Source organism: Salvelinus namaycush, chromosome 37, assembly GCF_016432855.1.
Source record: "Salvelinus namaycush isolate Seneca chromosome 37, SaNama_1.0, whole genome shotgun sequence".
NCBI classification, from domain to species: Eukaryota; Metazoa; Chordata; class Actinopteri; order Salmoniformes; family Salmonidae; genus Salvelinus; species Salvelinus namaycush.
Window position 1 is genome coordinate 12,554,590 of NC_052343.1, and position 20,357 is coordinate 12,574,946.

Consider the following 20,357-nt stretch of genomic DNA (forward strand, 5'->3'; position numbering starts at 1 on the left):
ACTGTTTCTAGGTCCCTTTTACTGTTGCTTTGTGTTCCTGGTTTGAAATGAACAGAACCAGGGGTTGGTTTATTCATTAGTTGCATACTGTAGCAAAATGTTTTGCAATGGAAACAGTTTTGCAACAATTAGGTTCTATTTGGCAGGTAGGTCCCTCCCTGTTTCGTTTGCTTTCGTTTGGTTCATAGTGAATACACCTCAGAGGAAGCAATGATTTTCTCTCACCATGAAAAAGGGATAGGGAAACAGTAATTTCCTGAAGACAATCATTTGGTTTGTCCAGCAGGTGGCATGTAGCAATTGTTTTCATACAGTTGCTCATGCTGTTGTTCTACCTGTTCAACCTGCCATAGACTTACACCAAGCCACTCCCCCAACCCCCATCATTCCTCAGCAGAACTACCTTATGACACAGCGGAGCAAGTTCCTTGTAAACAATCTAAGTTTATATTAAACATAGAGGGGGACAGGTGACTTGCAAAGTATTTGTGCAGCTCTTTTAAATCTGAAGATTAGGGTGAGTGGCTTCTGGGCCAGTGTCATCTTTCCTTTCTCCCCTCACACTTTGAGAGCTGGACTTGAAGACAAGGCTTCACATTGTGGCACCACTGAAGGGGTACATCATGGGTTCAGATGAGGCCTACAACTTTGTCTTTAAGGGTGAGTCCATGTTCTTTCACATTTAACAGATTGATGTCCTACATTTACATAATGTAGCAGACACTCTTATTCAGTAGTGATTGCATGCATTGTCAGACTTTTTTTGCTTACTGGTCCTCTATGGGAATCAAACTCCTAACCCTGGCATTGCAGGTGCCATGCTTTACTAACTGAGCCACAATAATGATATAGTGTATATGTCAACAGAGTGACTCTGAAACCTACTTTTTCTGTAGTTAGAGCTAGTGCAGTGTTGTTCAGTACAGACAACCATTGGGTTCTGTCACTTAGCTTCTAGCCTTAGCATACACACACTAAGTGCCAGCACAGAATCAAAAGCACACAGTAGATTGTTAGTAACACATCTACCACACAGATAGGATGCAGGTCACTCTCAACTGTGTTGAAATTACAGAAAAAGTCTAGGACACACCCTGTTTCAGAAGCAAGTTGTCTTGCATAGTGCATGCACTCAATAAATATTGGCAATTATGTTTACGCCAGTCCTGTAGTGCAGGGCGTCTCAGAGTAGGAGTGCTGATCTAGGATTGGTTTAGCATTTTAGGTCATGAAGAATAATCCTGTATGGACAGACCTTAGATCAGCACTCCCACTCTGGGACAGTTTGTGGATACAGGCCCAGGTCTAGGAGTTTTACCCAGTACTTTGAAGAATGCCTCTAACCTTGAGGTTCATTAATAAGCTACTGTTGGTATTTTACAAGTCAGTACAGTGCTACTTCAAGAATGTTGCTATTTCTATGAACTTGAATGCTATTTCTCTGTAACTGAATACATTCTCGACCCCCAACTGATATTGTGGTGAGTTTCACAAGCTTGTCAATGTCATTCCAGGAAAACACGTTCCTGAATGTTTGAGCCTATCACTCTTTCCATTATGTCTATAGTCACACTAGAGAAACATGTGTACTATTACACTAAATGACCTACTAAGTCCTATACGCTGCAGGCATGGTAGAGAAGGTGATGTTGTGCATGATGAGGTGAAGTGATTTGTCGGTAGGGAAACAAGAAAACCCAGTTGGTTGGGCCAGGGGGAAGGTGACAAAGTCAAATTTTGTGTGTTTTCACTGATCCACATGTAAGTTTCTGCCATTCATTCTGGAACGAAGGACTAGGCCTAATTCTACTATAACTTTTTATTTTTGAAACCATCCAGACATCATGAAGTAAAATCTAAATGATTCCCTGCTTTGATTGTCTAAAAGTAAATGCAGCTTTTGTATGTAAATAAGATGAGGGAACTGCTCAGTCATAAATCAATTGAAGTAAAACTAAATTATTACATGAGGGGGAGTTTTTTCTGCAACTTACATAATCCCCTTTTTCCTCAGAATAAAGTCAAACCAGGCCAGTAGAGTGCTTCAAGGCCTCTTGTCCTATTTGCCATGGAAACCAGGGTTTTTGTTTGCATAAGAGGTTACTGAGTATGGGAGGGGAAATGGCCACATTTTCATCTCACCTACTAAAAACTAAAAGCAGAACAATGATCTGCCAATGGAGTGAACAATTAGCCAAAACAAACCAAAGTAGAACATCTCGCAAACATTCTTTCCTGCTGCCTGTTTTACACCTCGGGTTAAATCTAACCTAGGTTCAGAAACCGGATAGTTGCTTTATAATGTAAATCTGGGAACATGAACAGGAATGACCCCAACATTTTTGCTTTTGAAAAATAACGTATTGCCTGTTAAAAGCTCTGTAGCCTAAATCAGCATGCTGGGAAGAGAATCAATACTTGCATATACTTGCATATTTGGGGCAGCAGGTAGCCTAGTGGTTAGAGCGTTGGGCCAGTAACCAAAAGGTTGCTAAATTGAATCCCCGAGCTGACAAGGTAAGAATCTGTCGTTCTGCCCCTGAACAAGGCAGTTAACCCACTGTTGCTAGGCCGTCATTGTAAATAAGATTTTGTTCTTTACTGACCTGCCTAGTTAAATAAAAGTTACAAAATCTTATCCCCACTTGTGGTTTGGAGGGCAATAAATATAATATGTATTAGGTGACTGTACTAAATAAACATGTCACACTTTTTTTTTAACCTTCTGCACACTGCTCTTTTTCACATTCTTGGTTTCCTGGGTACTTACTTCTTAGATCTTCCTTACTGGTGCGTCATGGAACTTGGATGCCTATCTTGGTTCAGCTCACATTCTCATGGTTGAGATTAAAGCAGGAATTGGTGTTTGGCTCAGCTCAGTCGGCTGTGTTGAAATCATGGTGTTATTGTGTCTTGTGGTCATATTTTCCTATATGTTTGTCAAGTAAGCCAAGGCTGGCTTTCTGAGTCAGCTGCTCACACTCTATAAGCAAACACATGAGTCACTGAAACATACAAGGGGGCTTCATTGTTCCTTGTACCTCTTCTGTTTGGACTCAGTAGACTGATTGCTCACAGCAAGATAGATATAGGGAAGTATCAGCGTAAACTGTACCACCAGATTTTTTTTAGTCGTTTCCTCTTTTGAAGGCCTGTTTCATTACAGGAAATTCCCCAAGAGCAATGCAATAAATCCCATCCTCGCTGGTTCTCCTTTGGTTCTCTTCAACAACTGACCCATCACTGTATATACTACATATCTCTTAACCTACACAGCATAATAATAACATATTAGCTCCCATTTCCTGGATTATAATTAATACGAACAAGCATGATAATTCATTTTAAAGACACCTGAGCCATGATTTTGATGCTACTTCTCAGATGGTTTGTTCTACATTCCTCACTTAACATAATTAGCCCAGTAACCATTTGCACGGGTGTGGTGCTGTTTCTGTCATAGAACATCATTGTGAAGAGAGTCCTAATGATATAATGGGAACAATGAGCAGCAGACTAAGACTGAGGGTTTAGGGTAGGGTTAGTGAAATTGAGTGGGCTGTTTGAGGACACACCTAGGCCTCACCTAAGAGTTACACTATGTGCATGAAGTTCAGGGAGCAGCCTTATTGTAATTATGAGTTGGTATTAATCAATGGGATGACATGAGTGAGATTATAACAGTAAAGAAAGAGATACATTGAAGAATCATTGTTTTGTGTGTAAAAACCATTACTTACTCTCATTATTGTAATTCCATATGTGTTGTGCCCTGAAATGGCACCTTGAGGTTCTACGCCTGATACTATTGTGCGTCTGCACTATGGCAAAATAAAGTGTTCTATGTCTAGGATGAAACACGCCTAGTCCCCTTTCTAGATGATAGACATACCATTCATTCACATAATAGGGAGTCACTGGGGATGTAAAGCACATATTCAAACATCTTTCTGGTGCACTAGAACTCATTCCCTCCTCTCGCTCCCCCTTCTTTCTTCTCCAGTGGTTCTGATAGGTGAGTCCGGCGTTGGCAAGAGCAACCTGCTCTCCCGCTTCACCAAGAACGAGTTCAACCACGACAGCCGCACCACCATCGGGGTGGAGTTCAGCACACGCACAATTGAACTGAAAAGTCTCATCATCAAGGCTCAGATCTGGGACACGGCTGGGCTGGAGCGGTACAGGGCCATCACCTCCGCGTGAGTACTCTGGGTGAAACTGTGGACCCACGTACACACACAAAGGGACCATTTCTCACTATTGTGTGGGCATCTTGGGTGGTATTATAGGCCCAAACACGCCACGTGGACAGGCACTGGTTTCACATTTTTCCCAGATAGCCTGGAGGAACAAACAGCAGGTTCACTGTTCCAGACATTTACTACTTGTGCATTTTGGTCTAAATATCCATTTGGCTGGACATACTCAATAAACATCCAGACTCAAACATGTTTCTTCTCTGACTTCTTCTCTGACTTTTGTAAAGACTCTGGAAGGGTTAATGGCATGGAAACACATTTCAAAACAATAAAACTGTGTCCATTCAATTTAATGACAAGACAAATCTGAGGATATGCTATACCACTGCAGGATTAGTTCTTCTCTGTCCAGAGTTTAGTAATTACTTTACTGAATAATTCCCTCATGTACATTTCCTTCCCTAGAAATGTCTTTCTGTAATCAAAAAACAAGTCTATTAGAATATTATAAATCTTTCGTCGGTTCAATCATGTATCATACTATGGAGGCCTACATGGCATTTCAAGAGAAACATGGGATATGGATACTCAGAGGCATCACCCATCACATACTGTATCAATATGAATAAAAACATCAGGTTATTGGTAAGGTGTTGACTTATCTCATCACCTCTTTTGCTTTCATATTTTCTACCTAGTTATTATAGAGGAGCTGTCGGAGCGCTACTGGTCTATGACATCACCAAGCATCTGACCTATGAGAGTGTGGAGCGCTGGCTTAAGGAGCTCTATGATCATGCAGACCCTCACATCGTAGTCATGCTGGTGGGCAACAAAACTGATCTGGGGTCAGAGCGATCAGTGCCCACTGAGGAGGCCAAGGACTTTGCGGGTACAGCTGCCAGGCACAATGAATATATCCTAGGATAAACACAAAGCATTTAACTTCAAAATGTTGTTCCCTTATATAGTGAATTGTGGTTTTGCATTCCTAATATATTAATATTCACAACAGCCAATCGGCCAATAGACTTTATTGGTCCAAACTTATTGGTCCAAGGCTTGAGCAGTGCTTGACTTGGGAGCTGAATACCGGCACCTCAAATGTTCTACTGCTTGAGCTCCTGTTCCTCAAATAGAATATTAGTTCAAAGGTATTGTTGAGCTCCTGCACCTACTGTAAATATAAACAGTACCGGCACCCAAAATGAGTACCAGAGTCTATTTTAGTCCATGTCAAGCACTGGGCTTGAGTCACTAGTTCACCCCAAATTTGACAAACCTAAATTATGAGAAAATACTCTGTAATTCTTGCTCTTTGCAGAAAAGAATGGCCTATTGTTCTTAGAGACATCAGCCTTGGAGTCCACAAACGTTGAGACGGCATTCCAAAATGTCCTTGGAGGTAATTTACTTTATATATTTACAGTACCAACCCTATTATCGATTTGTTTGTTTTTAGCTCTCTAGCTAACCTTGTTTTTTTGGTGTAATAGTAGCGCAATCAATGCTCAGTAATTCATCCGTAAAACTGAGTGGAAAGTTGGCATTGCAGAACAAAATGCTTGTGCCACATTTGTTTTGTGTAAGCAGTTGTGTCACTGGCAGTTTGTGGTCAATGTTTTTTTGTCACTGTTTGTTGCACCAGAATTCATACTGTATCCCTGTGCCTATTCCATCAGAGATCCACAGGAAGGTGAGCAGTAAAGAGGTGACCCGGGGGTCCATTAGTGCCGTGTCTCTGGCCAGCCCTGTCCCCAGAGCTGCAGGCGACCCTGAAGAGAAGAAGCCCTGCTGTAGGAACCTCTGATGGGACAAACCACCCAGTGTGGGGGGGTGGCTCAAAGGGGTGACTGTCGAGCAGTATGGAGCTGCCTGACCCACCCACCCCTATTACGACCTCATGTGGTATAGAGCACTCCATCTTCCTCTAGTTATTGTGCCAAAAGTGTGCACATCTGATTGAAAAGAATGATGCTGAGCAAGACCACTTTGATGTGACACATTTACATGGTGGCAGACAGAATGAGTTTTCCATTCCTAAAGATGATGTAATGTGTATGTATGTACATGGCTGGAGGTCCATGATACATTTCCCCAAAGAATCCAGAAATCATTTGAATATAAAAAATGTCTCAAACAAAGATTTTGTGTAAACTTTTAAGATTCAACTTTGCTTGGAAGGATAAACATTTTTTTGAAAAAAAGGTAGTCAACTGATGTACAGAATATTTGTATTTTTAGTGACTGTGAGGTTGGACAACAGGTGCCAAAACCATGTTTATAATTTTACACAAAGCTTGATTAATTAAATTTGCTGTCACTGTTGTTTGTGCTCTGTTTACTTAATGTATAGTAACATGTAATTGTTTTATTCTATGCTTAAATTGTTCCAAAACGGCTTATTCTTATTGTGAGGTGATTTTACAACAATACAGGAATATTTTTTTGCACTCAAATGCTAGGTTCATTATTGCTTGCCTTTTAATTATCACTTTTTACATTTGATTTCCTTCACAATAATAGCCAATCTATCATACACACATTCCATTATAATACATCTAAAAATGCATATGCCAATAAGTATAATACACAAACAGCAACTGATAGATGAGAATATAATGGAATAGCCTACATTTTCCATCTGTGGGGATCACTTTTGAATCTAATGAAGTTATCCCATTAATGATCAGACATTGACCATATTGATCTCATAAGTAGCCCTTGGCTAAACCTATAATAATCATAATACATTTAATTTGTAGTGCTTTTTTCAGACCCAAGGTGCAAAAAATACAATAAATAGGCTGATAGGCCAACATCCAGATTGACAAAGAAGTATATATTAATTGCATATATTTAGCTGCATAAGCATAGCCTACAGTTCACGTGACGTCATTATGATACCGTGCCAAGGATCAACCTGAGGCTCATGGTGCTTTCAAGACAACTGGGAACCCGGAAAAAACGTGTTCAAATCCTGACGTCAGTGATCTTCAGGTCGAAAGTCGGAGCTGTAAAAAGAGGCCCGAGTTCCCGACCTGGAATTTCGAGTTGGATGACCGTTCAAAAATATTTTTCCCAGTCGGAACTCGTTTTTTCCGAGTTTTGTATTTGTATTTATTATGATTCCACATTAGCTAGTTATACATTTTAAAAACATTACAATACATTCATAACATATTAAGTGTGTTCCCTCAGGCCTCTACTACCACATATATATAACACAAAATCCATGTGTACAGGGTTTGTATGTTATCGTGTGTTTGTACGCATGTGTCTATATGTGTGTGGCTTCACATGCTGTTCCATAAGATGTATTTTATCTGTTTTTTAAATCTAATTTTACTGCTGGCATGAGTACTTGATGTGGACTAGAGTTCATTGTAGTGATGGCTCTACGTAGTGCTGTGCGCCTCACATAGTCTGTTTTGGACTTGGGGACTGTGAAGAGACCTCTGGTGGCATGTCTTGTGGGGTATGCATGGGTGTCCGAGCTGTGTGCAGTAGTTCCCAGTTGTCTTGAACGCACTGGAGTCCGAAGTCGGAGATTTCCGAGGTCCCAGGTGTTTTGAACGCGGCATCAGCATACCTGGGAAAGCTTGAGACTGAAGACGTCACCCAAGAAGCGATGAGTAGGATCAGTGGAGGCAAATCATGAATGACAACAATGTAGACCAATCACAGGAAAGTCAGTGACAGGTATCAGTCGTCGATTGGCCAGTCGAAACTGGGTAAAGGGCGGGGCTAGAGACTCGACGTTACGTCGCTCGGAAATGGCACATTACAAGTGGTGGGGAAGAGGAGTCGAAAGTTTGTGAAAGATAGTTTGTTGTCTTTAAACATTTCAGTCAAATAGGTTACATATAGTCGAATAATATATTAGAGGTGTTGACATAGTGCGAATATACCTTTTTGATTCGGTTGTTCGTTCTAAGGAAGCGGTCGGTCGCGAGATAAATGGTCAAGAAGTTTTGTCGAATTGAACAGAGAAACCACCACGGGAGGGTTTGAACATTTCACATTTATATAGGTAGAAACGTTGAAGAAATGACGAATAGAGAAGACGAATATGACTATCTTTTTAAAGGTGAGTGTGTTTACGATACTTTACTAGGACATTGCCATTTTTTTGAGTGTAGTGATTTCGACCTACAGTTGGTTCAGAGCTACACCGCTTTCAATGTAATACATTTCTTTTGTCGCCGCTTCCGCCCTGTCATAATTATTCGGAGTGTTTTGCTGCAACTATGTAACGAGCGCTGCCAAAATCAGTTCTCAATGACACGAGGAAATGCGTAGCAGTACCAGTTACAGTAACAACTTCACTCTGAATTGCTGAAACTATTGTTTCCATTCAGTAGAAATATGGCTACAATTGTGTAGTAGGCTAGTTGATTGCAACGGCACTAAACACTGTCAGTTAATAAGCACCAAGTAACTATCCATTAAGTGGCATCTGTTTAGTCATCTTGTGGTGGGCCTATGACGCAATCATCAGGAGAGGAAGTATTGGTCAACAGGAGTCATATAGCCCACTGATTATGGCAGGATGACACCTCAAAATACTACATTTACTCAAACCGATTGCCCCAAGGTGACCAGTGACCACATGGTTTAGCCTTTAAGTACCATTCTGTTTGTAGGGATTCCATTGACCTGGTGTGGTGGGTCACTCTGGGTTTAGAGAAAGCAGTCATCTCCACGATCTGTTTACATCTGAATGAAGTGGAGTAAAGATGACCGTGGCCTAATTCATAGATAGCACAGAGTGAAATCTTATTGGCCCCTACTCAACATGACTTGTCTCGACCTTATGTTCTATGTTGTTTAGTCGTACCTTTCCCAGACTTTTCTGTGCACATGCACTGTAGCCTATTGTTAGGCCTACATATGAGAGAGAATGTGTAGGCCTACATTTGTAAGAATACAACAACAATTGGTATGTTACAATGATAGTGGATACTTACTGCTCCCCTGTACTCACTTACACTAACTACTTCCCTCGTGGGTTGTTTTGTCCTGGACAAGGGAAATAAAGTGCACGGGGTCCTTTGTTCAAATGTAGAACCCCAAACAAACATGTTGTCAAACTGGAAAGACCTGCATGAATCAAGTGAGTGTGTGTGTGTGTGTGTGTGTTTGTCTGTGTCTGTCCCTATACAGAAGGCCTCTGACCATAGTGAAGATAGATTAGATTACACAGCTAGAATGCACTGCCCCATAGAGCCTAAAGTGAGGACTGTCAGTAGGTCACATAACCAGTAGGTTCCTCCCCCTCCAGTTTCCTGCTTTTAATTGCTTTCTTTACTGCACCCTCAGTGTTTAGGCATGAGTCAGTCAGGTGAGTGGTTGAATCACTGCTCCCGACTAGGAGCTTGTAAGTGTTGCACAGCAAGTTGACCAGCTTTCTTGTTTAAAGGACTCCTACTGAGTGCTCTCTTTACAAATAACATATGCTCTCTTGTTGATTCGACTTCCAGATAAGATAGGCCTACTTAAAATAACTTCCTTATACTGTATTGGGAAATAGAATTTGGATTTTTAAGGAAGCTAGACTACACTGTTTAGGCCTATGCTATGTAGTGATGGCGTCCAAGAATAGAACAATGATTGTAGAATGGTTGTATCTTTAGAACTCTGGAATGCAGCCTACACAATACCGTAGCCTAAATTGGTGATATTATGTTTCTGGTGACAAGTACACTGAAAGTTGCATAATGCTGCTGTTAGTTCCTCTGCCACCGTATTATCACTGTTACCAGATAGCGTGACCTGAAGATAGGCTAGTCTAATGGAATTGTAGTTCAGAGTCCTTCTTGAAAATGACAAGGATGTTCTTGGAACTACTTAGTAACATGAGAACTGGGACTAACTGATGTGAAGAGGTGCCAATGGATTTCCTGTGCAACAAGTTTACTTTTGTTAGGTTCTCCTAGCTTGAGTCAGTCAGCACAATCGTCAATTGGTAGGCACGTTTCTAACTGTCTTTTGCTCCACTGTAGCATTTTCATGTGATGAGGTTCCATGCTTAGCTTGTATGATTGACATAGCCTACATTCTGTGGGAGTAGGACATTTGTCAATAAGGCCTCATCAACACACAATCAGTTCCTATTTCCTAATAACAGGGTGGTGAGTTTATGAGTTAGGATTTTCCTCCTGACTCACCTGGATTTCAGTCATTGTAAAATCCTCTTTCCCAACACCCCGCCTTGTGTTTGGAAATGAATGGGTGTCAACGGGAACAGGTGCCAAATGTTTAATTGGCCCATAAGGGCATGGTTCAGTGGTGGTGCTGCTAAGTGAATAGGCTGAACTACACAAGGCATCATCTTCTTGGTCAATTAAATCAAACTTCGGTCATTCATGACAATACTTAGCCTAGGCGCTACCTCACAAAGGTCGAAACTTCACGTCATGGGGCTTAGTGTATAGTAAAAACACATATTGTTTATTGAACTACAGTCAAGTATAGTCAGGCCCTCTCAGTAGACCATGAATCACTAACAGAACAGCAGACACATGGTGCGACCCAATCAGGAGCTGTCATATCTTCTACCACAATTTTTTTTGTCAGACATGTTTTATCCCTACTGAGTGTTCCTGTTCCTACATCGTAGAAAATAAGTTGTTTGTCGACCCCTGTACAGTGGGTAGCGTAATGTATTGTTATTCTGGTGGTGTCTGTCTGACTCATGCCCTCGATCCTCTCTGCGTGCTTCAGTGGTGCTGATTGGGGACTCTGGAGTGGGGAAGAGTAACCTGCTGTCTCGCTTCACCCGCAACGAGTTCAACCTGGAGAGCAAGAGCACCATTGGGGTGGAGTTTGCCACGCGCAGCATCCATGTGGAGGGCAAGACTGTCAAGGCCCAGATCTGGGACACTGCAGGACAGGAGCGCTACAGAGCCATCACCTCAGCGTGAGTATTAACACTGCTCACACACATAGAGATTTGTTTGTTTTTCATCTGTCTGCCAGGCAGGCACCTTTTGACATATTTGCAGTGTTTAGACAGACAGCCCAATTCGGGTCTTTATTTAACTAATTGGTCATTTGACCAATCCCGTCAGATCCTTTTCACAAATGAGCTCTGAAAGATCTGATGTGTAAAGAGCTGATGGGATTGGTCAAATGACAATCAATGGAAAAAAATATCAGACTTGGGCTTCCTGTGTAAACCCAGCCATTGAGGATATTTGTGCGTACTGCACATTCCAGCCTACTTCTGCTAATTTTCAAATGTTCTCATCTTGTTGACAACTTTGAGTCCTTTGCTTATGATGTATGCAATAGCATTTCATGTAGGGAATGACAAACTATATCTACTACTCCATTGACTCAGCCAATGCTCAGCTAATGCTCAGCTGTTCTGTCCACCACTGCTCCCAGTAAAACTTATTTCCCTCCTGTCCTCTGTGTAGGTACTACCGTGGGGCAGTGGGGGCTCTGCTGGTGTACGACATCGCCAAGCACCTGACGTATGAAAACGCTGAACGCTGGCTGAAGGAGCTGCAGGACCACGCTGACAGCAACATTGTCATCATGCTGGTGGGAAACAAGAGTGACCTGCGCCACCTCAGGGCCGTGCCCACGGATGAGGCCAAGGCCTTGGCAGGTATCCTCACATCAACTAGTTTTTTATAGCCATCTTGTTAATCTGTTTGTGCTGATTCTTCCACAGCATTACAAGCCAAGGGGACAGTACAGGAGAGTTGTTTCTCCCTCAATCATTTTAGCTTTTTTATTCACAATAGCAGTAGACATAGAGATACGGCAATCTGAACAACACAATACCAATATTTTGGTAAATATGTCCATAATCTCGCTTTCAAAATTGGAATAAGGGCATTTTAAACACATTCCAAAAATAATCTGGGGAAAGTGATGCACTTGAGCCTCGCAGTGGACAAGGGAATGCCTTCCACTGTCTACTTTCCCCTTAGGGGCTACTCTTTGATGTGGAGACGAGTGCCCATCAGGCTGCCTCTGTCAGTGGTTAACAGCCTATGGTTCTGAATTCACATACCCAGCAATAGAAAAAAAGCCAGTCAAGTTGACTCCATTGTGATTTTAGCTTCTCTCCACACTCCAATGTGACATTTCCAGCTTATCACACTTCTTCTTTGTAGCTCTGCATAATGTTTCAAGTGTTTACTTATGACCTTGAGTCTTATTTCATGCATGGAATACACTTTGACTTGTAAATTGCTCTTGATAAGAGTGTCTGATAAATATATATATAATTGAATGGAATTGTTCTAGAAGACGTCATTGTGTAGAGTAAACAAGCATGCCATGTGAAACCACAGGCTCTCGTTCAATTTCTGCTATTGATTTGTCACTGGCGTTGGCTCATGCAGCACTACTACAAAGGGTCACCGACATCATGCCATTTTTATTTGCTCTATCAGTTAGCTTACACTGTGGTGGCTGTTGCAAATTATTTATTTATTTATTTTTCTCCATTTTCACAGAGAAGCATGGACTGTCTTTCCTGGAGACCTCGGCGTTAGACTCCTCTAATGTGGAGCTGGCTTTCCAGACTATTCTCACAGGTTAGTGTACATTATAAACTGGGTGGTTCAGTCCCTGAATGCGGATTGGCTGACAGCCGTGGTATATCAGACCGTATACCATGGGTATGACAACATGTAATTTTTACTGCTCTAATTACATTAGTAACCAGTTTATAATAGCAATAAGGCACCTCAGGGGGTTGTGGTATCTGGCCAGTATACCACGGCTAAGGGCTGTGTCCAGGCACTCTGCATTGTGTCGTGCTTAAGAACAGCCCTTAGCCGTGATATATTGGCCAGATACCACACCCGCTCGGGCCTTATTGCTTAAATATACCATGCAACACTGCCTACCATATACACTGGGACTGTTTGTGGTTTTTAACAAAGTGTAATTCTGTAACGATGGAATTGCCCCGACTCCAATTTTTACTTTTAAATGTATGCTAAACAAAAAACATTGATTTTAAAAGATTAACAAACCATACAATTCTATGCACAGTAACTACATTTAACAATTTATACAGTAAATTATAAAATAACATTTATTGGAAGCTGCAGAATTACAGTAAAATCTCAGTTTTTATTATTACCAAACTTTGTATCTGTGCAGTTCTTCCTGTAAATGTTTTTGTAAAATGTTCTGTGGATATTGTTAAAATTAGTCTTTATGCATTGGTTTTGGTTGTTTCAGATTATTTTATGCCCACTAGAAATGAATGGTAAATAATGTATTGTGTCATTAGCATGCATAAAAAATCAATGGTTTTTGTTTGGTATACATTTTTGAAGTGAAATTGCCCCAAAGCAACTTGTGTTCACCCTGTAGTGCACACAGAATCATGCCATCTTGTGAAAGAGCTGGCCTACTCTAACACTTAAAAGGCTTAAAAAGAGTTGCTAGTCCAAGTAAAGGTCTCCTCTTCACACATCTTATATTAACGGCCATACCAAACGTTTCTTTAGTTTATATATATATATATATATATATATATATATATATATATATATATATATATACTGCTCAAAAAGATAAAGGGAACACTTAAACAACACAATGTAACTCCAAGTCAATCACACTTCTGTGAAATCAAACTGTCCACTTAGGAAGCAACACTGATTGACAATACATTTCACATGCTGTTGTGCAAATGGAATAGACAACAGGTGGAAATTATAGGCAATTAGCAAGACACCCCCAATAAAGGAGTGGTTCTGCAGGTGGTGACCACAGACCACTTCTCAGTTCCTATGCTTCCTGGCTGATGTTTTGGTCACTTTTGAATGCTGGCGGTGCTCTCACTCTAGTGGTAGCATGAGACGGAGTCTACAACCCACACAAGTGGCTCAGGTAGTGCAGCTCATCCAGGATGGCACATCAATGCGAGCTGTGGCAAGAAGGTTTGCTATGTCTGTCAGCGTAGTGTCCAGAGCATGGAGGCGCTACCAGGAGACAGGCCAGTACATCAGGAGACGTGGAGGAGGCCGTAGGAGGGCAACAACCCAGCAGCAGGACCGCTACCTCCGCCTTTGTGCAAGGAGGAGCAGGAGGAGCACTGCCAGAGCCCTGCAAAATGACCTCCAGCAGGCCACAAATGTGCATGTGTCTGCTCAAACGGTCAGAAACAGACTCCATGAGGGTGGTATGAGGGCCCGACGTCCACAGGTGGGGGTTGTGCTTACAGCCCAACACTGTGCAGGACGTTTGGCATTTGCCAGAGAACACCAAGATTGGCAAATTCTCCACTGGCGCCCTGTGCTCTTCACAGATGAAAGCAGGTTCACACTGAGCACATGTCACAGACGTGACAGAGTCTGGAGACGCCGTGGAGAACGTTCTGCTGCCTGCAACATCCTCCAGCATGACCGGTTTGGCGGTGGGTCAGTCATGGTGTGGGGTGGCATTTCTTTGGGGGGCCGCACAGCCCTCCATGTGCTCGCCAGAGGTAGCCTGACTGCCATTAGGTACCGAGATGAGGTCCTCAGACCCTTTGTGAGACCATATGCTGGTGCGGTTGGCCCTGGGTTCCTCCTAATGCAAGACAATGCTAGACATCATGTGGCTGGAGTGTGTCAGCAGTCCCTGCAAGAGGAAGGCATTGATGCTATGGACTGGCCCGCCCATTCCCCAGACCTGAATCCAATTGAGCACATCTGGGACATCATGTCTTGCTCCATCCACCAACGCCACGTTGCACCACAGACTGTCCAGGAGTTGTCGGATGCTTTAGTCCAGGTCTGGGAGGAGATCCCTCAGGAGACCATCCGCCACCTCATCAGGAGCATGCCCAGGTGTTGTAGGGAGGTCATACAGGCACGTGGAGGCCACACATACTACTGAGCCTCATTTTGACTTGTTTTAAGGACATTACATCAAAGTTGGATCAGCCTGTAGTGTGGTTTTCCACTTTAATTTTGAGTGTGACTCCAAATCCAGACCTCCATGGGTTGATAAAATTTGATTTACATTGATAGTTTTTGTGTGATTTTGTTGTCAGCACATTCAACTATGTAAAGAAAAAAGTATTTAAGAATATTTCATTCATTCAGATCTAGGATGTTATTTTAGTGTTCCCTTTATTTTTTTGAGCAGTATATATATATATATATCAATTCTTTGTACTCTGAGAGCTTTGTAGTCCATTTGTTCAGTGGTGACTCATCTTCCACCAATAGATGGCAGCAAAATCCAGGTTATTACGAGGCCTCTACTGTAAGATTACTCTGCAGTAAATTGAACAGTACCTGACATTTAAGGTCAAAAGCATCTGTAATTGGCACACTCAGACAATGACACTTTGTGTGAGCCTCAATCAGATCTGCTGTTTGCCATGAAATGACTAAAGCATTTTTGGTCTGGTCGCAATATGTACATTGAAATACAAATGTGAGCTATCAAATGTTATTAGTTACATGCGCCGTCTACAACAGATGTAGACCTTACAGTGAAATGCTTACTTACAAGCCCCTAACCAACAATGCAGTTTAAAAAATGAATAATAAATAAAAGTAACAAGTAGTTAAAGAGCAGCAGTAAAATAACAATAGCGAGACTATATACAGGGGCTATCGGTACAGAGTTGATGTGTGGGGGCACCGGTTAGTCGAGGTAATATGTATATGTAGGTGGATTTATTAAAGTTACTATGCATAGATAATAACAGAGTAGCAGTGGTGTAAAAGAGAGGGGGGGGGGCAATGCAAATAGTCTGGTTAGCCATTTGATTAGATGTTCAGGAGTCTTAAGGCTTGGGGATAGAAGCTGTTTAGAAGCGTCTTGGACCTAGACTTGGCGATCTGGTACCGCGTGCCGTAGCAGAGAGAACAGTCTATGACTAGGGTGGCTTGAGTCTTTGACCATTTTTAGGGAATTCCTCTGACACCACCTGGTATAGAGGTCCTGGATGGCAGGAAGCTTGGCCCCAGTGATGTACTGGGCCGTACGCACTACCCTCTAGTGCCTTGCGGTCGGAGGCCGAGCAGTTGCCATACCAGGCAGTGACGCAACCAGTCAGGATGCCCTCAATGGTGCAGCTGTATAACATTTTGAGGATCTGAGGACCCATGACAAATCTTCTCAGTCTCTTGAGGGGGGAATAGGTTTTGTCGTGCCCTCTTCATGACTGTCTTGATGTGCTTGGACCATGTTAGTTTGTTGGTGAAGTGGACACCAAGGAATTTGAAGCTCTCAACCTGCTCCACTACAGCCCCGTTGATGAGAATAGGGGCGTGCTCGGTCCTCCTTTTCCTGTCGTCCACAATCATCTCCTTTGTCTTGATCATGTTGAGGGAGAGGTTGTTGTCCTGGCACCACACGGTCAGGTCTCTGACCTCCCTATAGGCTGTCTTGTCGGTGTTCAGGCCTACCACTGTTGTCATCGCCAAACTTGGGCCCCTGGGTTGAGGATCAGCATGGCGCATGTGTTACCTATCCTTACCACCTGGGGGCTGTCAGGAAGTCCAGGATCCAGTTGCAGAGGGAGGTGTTTAGTCCCAAGGTCCTTTGATGAGCTTTGAGGGCACTATGGTGTTGAACGCTGAGCTGTAGTCAATGAATAGCATTCTCACCATAGGTGTTCCTTTTGTCCAGGTAGGAAAGGGCAGTGTGGAGTGCAATAGAGATTGCATCATCTGTGGATCTGTTTGGGCGGTATGAAAATTGGACTGGGTCTAGGGTTTCTGGGATAATGGTGTTGATGTGAGTCATGACCAGCCTTTCAAAGCACTTCATGGCTACAGATGTGAGTGCTACGGGTCGGTAGTCATTTAGGAAGGTTACCTTAGTCCCTGTGCCCAAGAACACTATGGTGGTCTGCTTAAAACATGTTGGTTATACAGACTCGGACAGGGAGAGACTTGCCAGTTGATCAGTGCATGCTCGCAGTACACGTCCTGGTAATCCGTCTGGACCTGCGACCTTGTGAATGTTGATCTGTTTTAAGGTCTTACTCACATCGGCTGCGGAGAGCGTGATCACACAGTCATCCGGAACAGCTGGTGCTCTCATGCATGTTTCAGTGTAATTTGCCTCGACGCGAGCATAGAAGTAGTTTAGCTCTTCTTTCCAGATGTCTCATCGTTTTACAAAGACACAATTTAGTCCCTCATACTCAGAACAACTCACATTAAGTACCTCTACAAAAGCAACTTACTGAGAGGCATTGACGTATTAGCCACACCTTAGAAAGGCCCTTGTTAATGCATGGCCGCTGTAAAATAAAAAATGGGCAACGACCGACTCAAACCCAAGAGTGTCTGAGGAACAAGCCTCACTGAGTGAGGCCTTCAAATCAATTGATATAGGGCTGTCAGCATGCTCCCTGCTATTTGTGTTCTGCTTTCCTCCTCCACATATAATTCCCGCTGCCTGAAGTTGCACACTTAGTAATTCTACTCTTCAACAAATTTGTTATTCATAGAAAGTTCTAATTAGCTCATTTAAGAGAGAACAACAGAGTGCATAGCAGTACTCAAGCACAGGAATTGAACTAGAGACTCCCTGACCCGGGAAGCATGCTGACTGTAGCTACTGGTTGAAATCCCAGGTCAAGGGTTAGTTGAGGTTGTCTTGTCTGTTCTTTTCAATCTCTTGCTGATTTAGAGGCAGGGAACTGACTTTGCGATTCACCAGCCAGTCAGTGGCATGTATGGGTCAGTCTGAAGTTAGTTTTGCGTGCCAGACTCAAGAGTAATCCTAGGGAAGGTGCAGAAGTTCAATCCCCAGGAGCCACGGGGTGCTGCTGGTTTCTATGATAGCTTGTCTCCATTTCATGTTTGTTTTGTTATTTATTTACACAACCCTGTAAAGTCAAATGCTGTTAGGTCCCAATTGCATGACCATCTTGTTCTCTGTTTTGTATCCACTGTAGTCTTTGATGAAACTCTCCCTTTCTCATCACCCAACAACCCAACAGCAACTGTTGTGTCCTCACCTGTCTGTCTGTCCGTCTCCTGCAGCCATCTACAACATTGTGTCCCAGAGGCAAATGACGGGCCGCAGCGACGCCGACTTCTCCCCCAACTCCAATGTGGTGCCGATCACGGTGCAGCCCACGCAGAACGCTGCCAAGTCGAGTGCCTGCTGCCAGAACAACTGAGGCCTCACCACCGTCAGGGACAGACGGGTAGACGGGGAGGGAGGACTGGGAGACGAGGAGGAGAAACCTGGAGACAAGGATACAGGCAGACAGAAACAAGTGGAGAGATGCATAGGGAGACAGAAGGACAGTGAGACCAAGGGGGGCAACCAAGTGTTTCCATAGCCTCAATGCATTGTTTCCTCTGAGAAGTCTGTCCCCATCTAATTCAATAAGCTTTATGGTTACGCCTTGGCTTGATTGGTTTTAAATATGAAAGAGGACATGAATTGAATTAATTTACATGAATTGAGAAATTTAGCATGTTAGGGTATGGTCCGCCATATCTTTCCAGTTTGTCTCACTCATTGTGAACTGATTCCCCCCCCCCCCCCCTCAGACACTCTTGGGTTTGAGTCGGTCGTTGCCCATTTTCAATTTAATAAGCCTGTGAACACCCAATTCCCCAGCACAGAAAAGGGCAATAAGATTCGGCAGTGAAGACCTGACTTCACTGAAGTGTAACCCCCCCCACCTCTCCATTGTCAGGCAGCTCCTCCCAAACGTATTTGCGTTTGTCCCAATGATATTTATTTAACACTATATTGAGGTCTTGTTTGTGCTAACATGCAACACTGGGTGGGTTTGATCTTAAGCTGCTTACTATATATGACTGGTGTCCTCTCTTTTTGTTCTTGATTTCACTGGTAATCAAATCCTTTTATGATGGAGTTATTAAATGTAACTACTCTTGGCTAATGGGGAAACGAGGAGTTAAGCCATCTCATCCCAAATGTTCCTGGTCGAATGTCAGGCCAATCTAAACTGCACAAAATGGGGGTCCTTGGAGAACTTTTCATGTCCATTTTATCAGTGCTCTTCGACTTCCCTATTAGTCTTTACACAGAATAAAGTTTGCTCTTCAGATTTTTTTGTGATCAACATTTTCCTCCTCCCTGTTGAAACCCATTACAAAGTACTTTGTGCACAGCAATATTTCTCACATAGGCCTATGTCTTTTTTGCTAACAAAGCAGTCTTGCTCTTTTGGGTGTTATCCTTTATCACCGTGAACCATCCTTTTCCGGTTTAACTGATTTGCTGTCGCTTTCTCCGTGACTGGAGATATGTGAGGGTGATGAGGGGATATTGGTTGGAGTGGTGGTCATATACCATGGTCTCTGAGTTGAGCCCTCCCTGCGGCCTGCTGTCCTAGATGGATGGACAGCTCATGTTGCAAGAGATGGGTAGCAAGGGCACTCAGCCTTGCCTGCTGCTGCGTCTCTGATGTACACAAGTTGGCTTGTTTTACTGTAAATGAACTCCTCCACCCCTTATCCACTGTATGTAACTGGAACCGTATCATGCCTTCTGGGATATCCCTTAAGAGTTTCCCAGGTCTCTTTGTATGGTTATCTTTTTTCTGGGTGTGTGTAGTTCTGTTAGTAGGTTGGTAAGAGTAAGCACTAGGGAGGATACTAGCCCTTATAGATCTGCTAGTTTGGCAAGAGGGGAGGTGTGGGGAAAGTTTCAGGGTGCCATTACCACAGCTGAAGGTCAACAGTGTAAACAGTCATTATCCTGCTGAGTTTTTTTCCTTGTAGCATTCCCAATAGTAAATTGGGTGGTGAAGGTTAGGTTTTTAAAATGTTAATTCTCATGTGTACATTTAGATTGCATATGTATAAATAAATGTAATTTCTTAAGTCTTGCTTCTTATTTAATGCCTTAACCATGTGCCTACTTTTCAATGAAAAATGACATACTGTGGAGTTACTGTATTTTTTTTTTATTTATCCGTTATTTTACCAGGTAAGTGGACTGAGAACACGTTCTCATTTGCAGCAACGACCTGGGGAATAGTTACAGGGGAGAGGAGGGGGATGAGTGAGCCAATTGTAAACTGGGGATTATTAGGTGACCGTGATGGTTGAGGGACAGATTGGGAATTTAGCCAGGACACCGGGGTTAACACCCCTACTCTTACGATAAGTGCCATGGGATCTTTAATGACCTCAGAGTCAGGACACCCGTTTAACGTCCCATCCAAAAGACGGCACCCTA

At 42.8% G+C, this 20,357-nt stretch overlaps 2 protein-coding genes across 2 annotated transcripts; both read left to right on the forward strand.

Annotated features, from left to right (window-relative positions):
* The first annotated feature begins 399 nt into the window (after window positions 1–399).
* On the forward strand, window positions 400–6,527 carry LOC120031154 (ras-related protein Rab-25-like). The gene is made up of 5 exons (XM_038976754.1): window positions 400–660; window positions 4,004–4,199; window positions 4,898–5,091; window positions 5,524–5,604; window positions 5,882–6,527. Exons 1-5 carry the CDS (start codon window positions 624–626, stop codon window positions 6,007–6,009), a joined length of 636 nt encoding a protein of 211 aa, XP_038832682.1. The 5' UTR covers window positions 400–623; the 3' UTR covers window positions 6,010–6,527.
* A 1,427-nt stretch (window positions 6,528–7,954) lies between these two features.
* On the forward strand, window positions 7,955–19,999 carry LOC120030893 (ras-related protein Rab-11A-like). Its single transcript, XM_038976403.1, has 5 exons — window positions 7,955–8,289; window positions 10,926–11,121; window positions 11,624–11,817; window positions 12,677–12,757; window positions 18,176–19,999. The coding sequence occupies exons 1-5, from the start codon at window positions 8,250–8,252 to the stop codon at window positions 18,313–18,315; spliced, it is 651 nt and encodes a 216-aa protein (XP_038832331.1). The 5' UTR covers window positions 7,955–8,249; the 3' UTR covers window positions 18,316–19,999.
* Window positions 20,000–20,357: the final 358 nt, after the last annotated feature.

What these genes read in the sequence shown, in the direction of transcription:
- LOC120031154 (XM_038976754.1), top strand. Translation starts at nt 624, where the DNA reads ATGGGTTCAGATGAGGCCTACAACTTTGTCTTTAAGG. An exon ending in TACAGGGCCATCACCTCCGC is followed by an intron (nt 4,200 to 4,897) that starts GTGAGTACTCTG and finishes TTTTCTACCTAG; the next exon opens with TTATTATAGAGGAGCTGTCG. An exon ending in GGAGGCCAAGGACTTTGCGG is followed by an intron (nt 5,092 to 5,523) that starts GTACAGCTGCCA and finishes TGCTCTTTGCAG; the next exon opens with AAAAGAATGGCCTATTGTTC.
- LOC120030893 (XM_038976403.1), top strand. Translation starts at nt 8,250, where the DNA reads ATGACGAATAGAGAAGACGAATATGACTATCTTTTTAAAG. An exon ending in ATATGACTATCTTTTTAAAG is followed by an intron (nt 8,290 to 10,925) that starts GTGAGTGTGTTT and finishes TGCGTGCTTCAG; the next exon opens with TGGTGCTGATTGGGGACTCT. An exon ending in TTTCCAGACTATTCTCACAG is followed by an intron (nt 12,758 to 18,175) that starts GTTAGTGTACAT and finishes CGTCTCCTGCAG; the next exon opens with CCATCTACAACATTGTGTCC.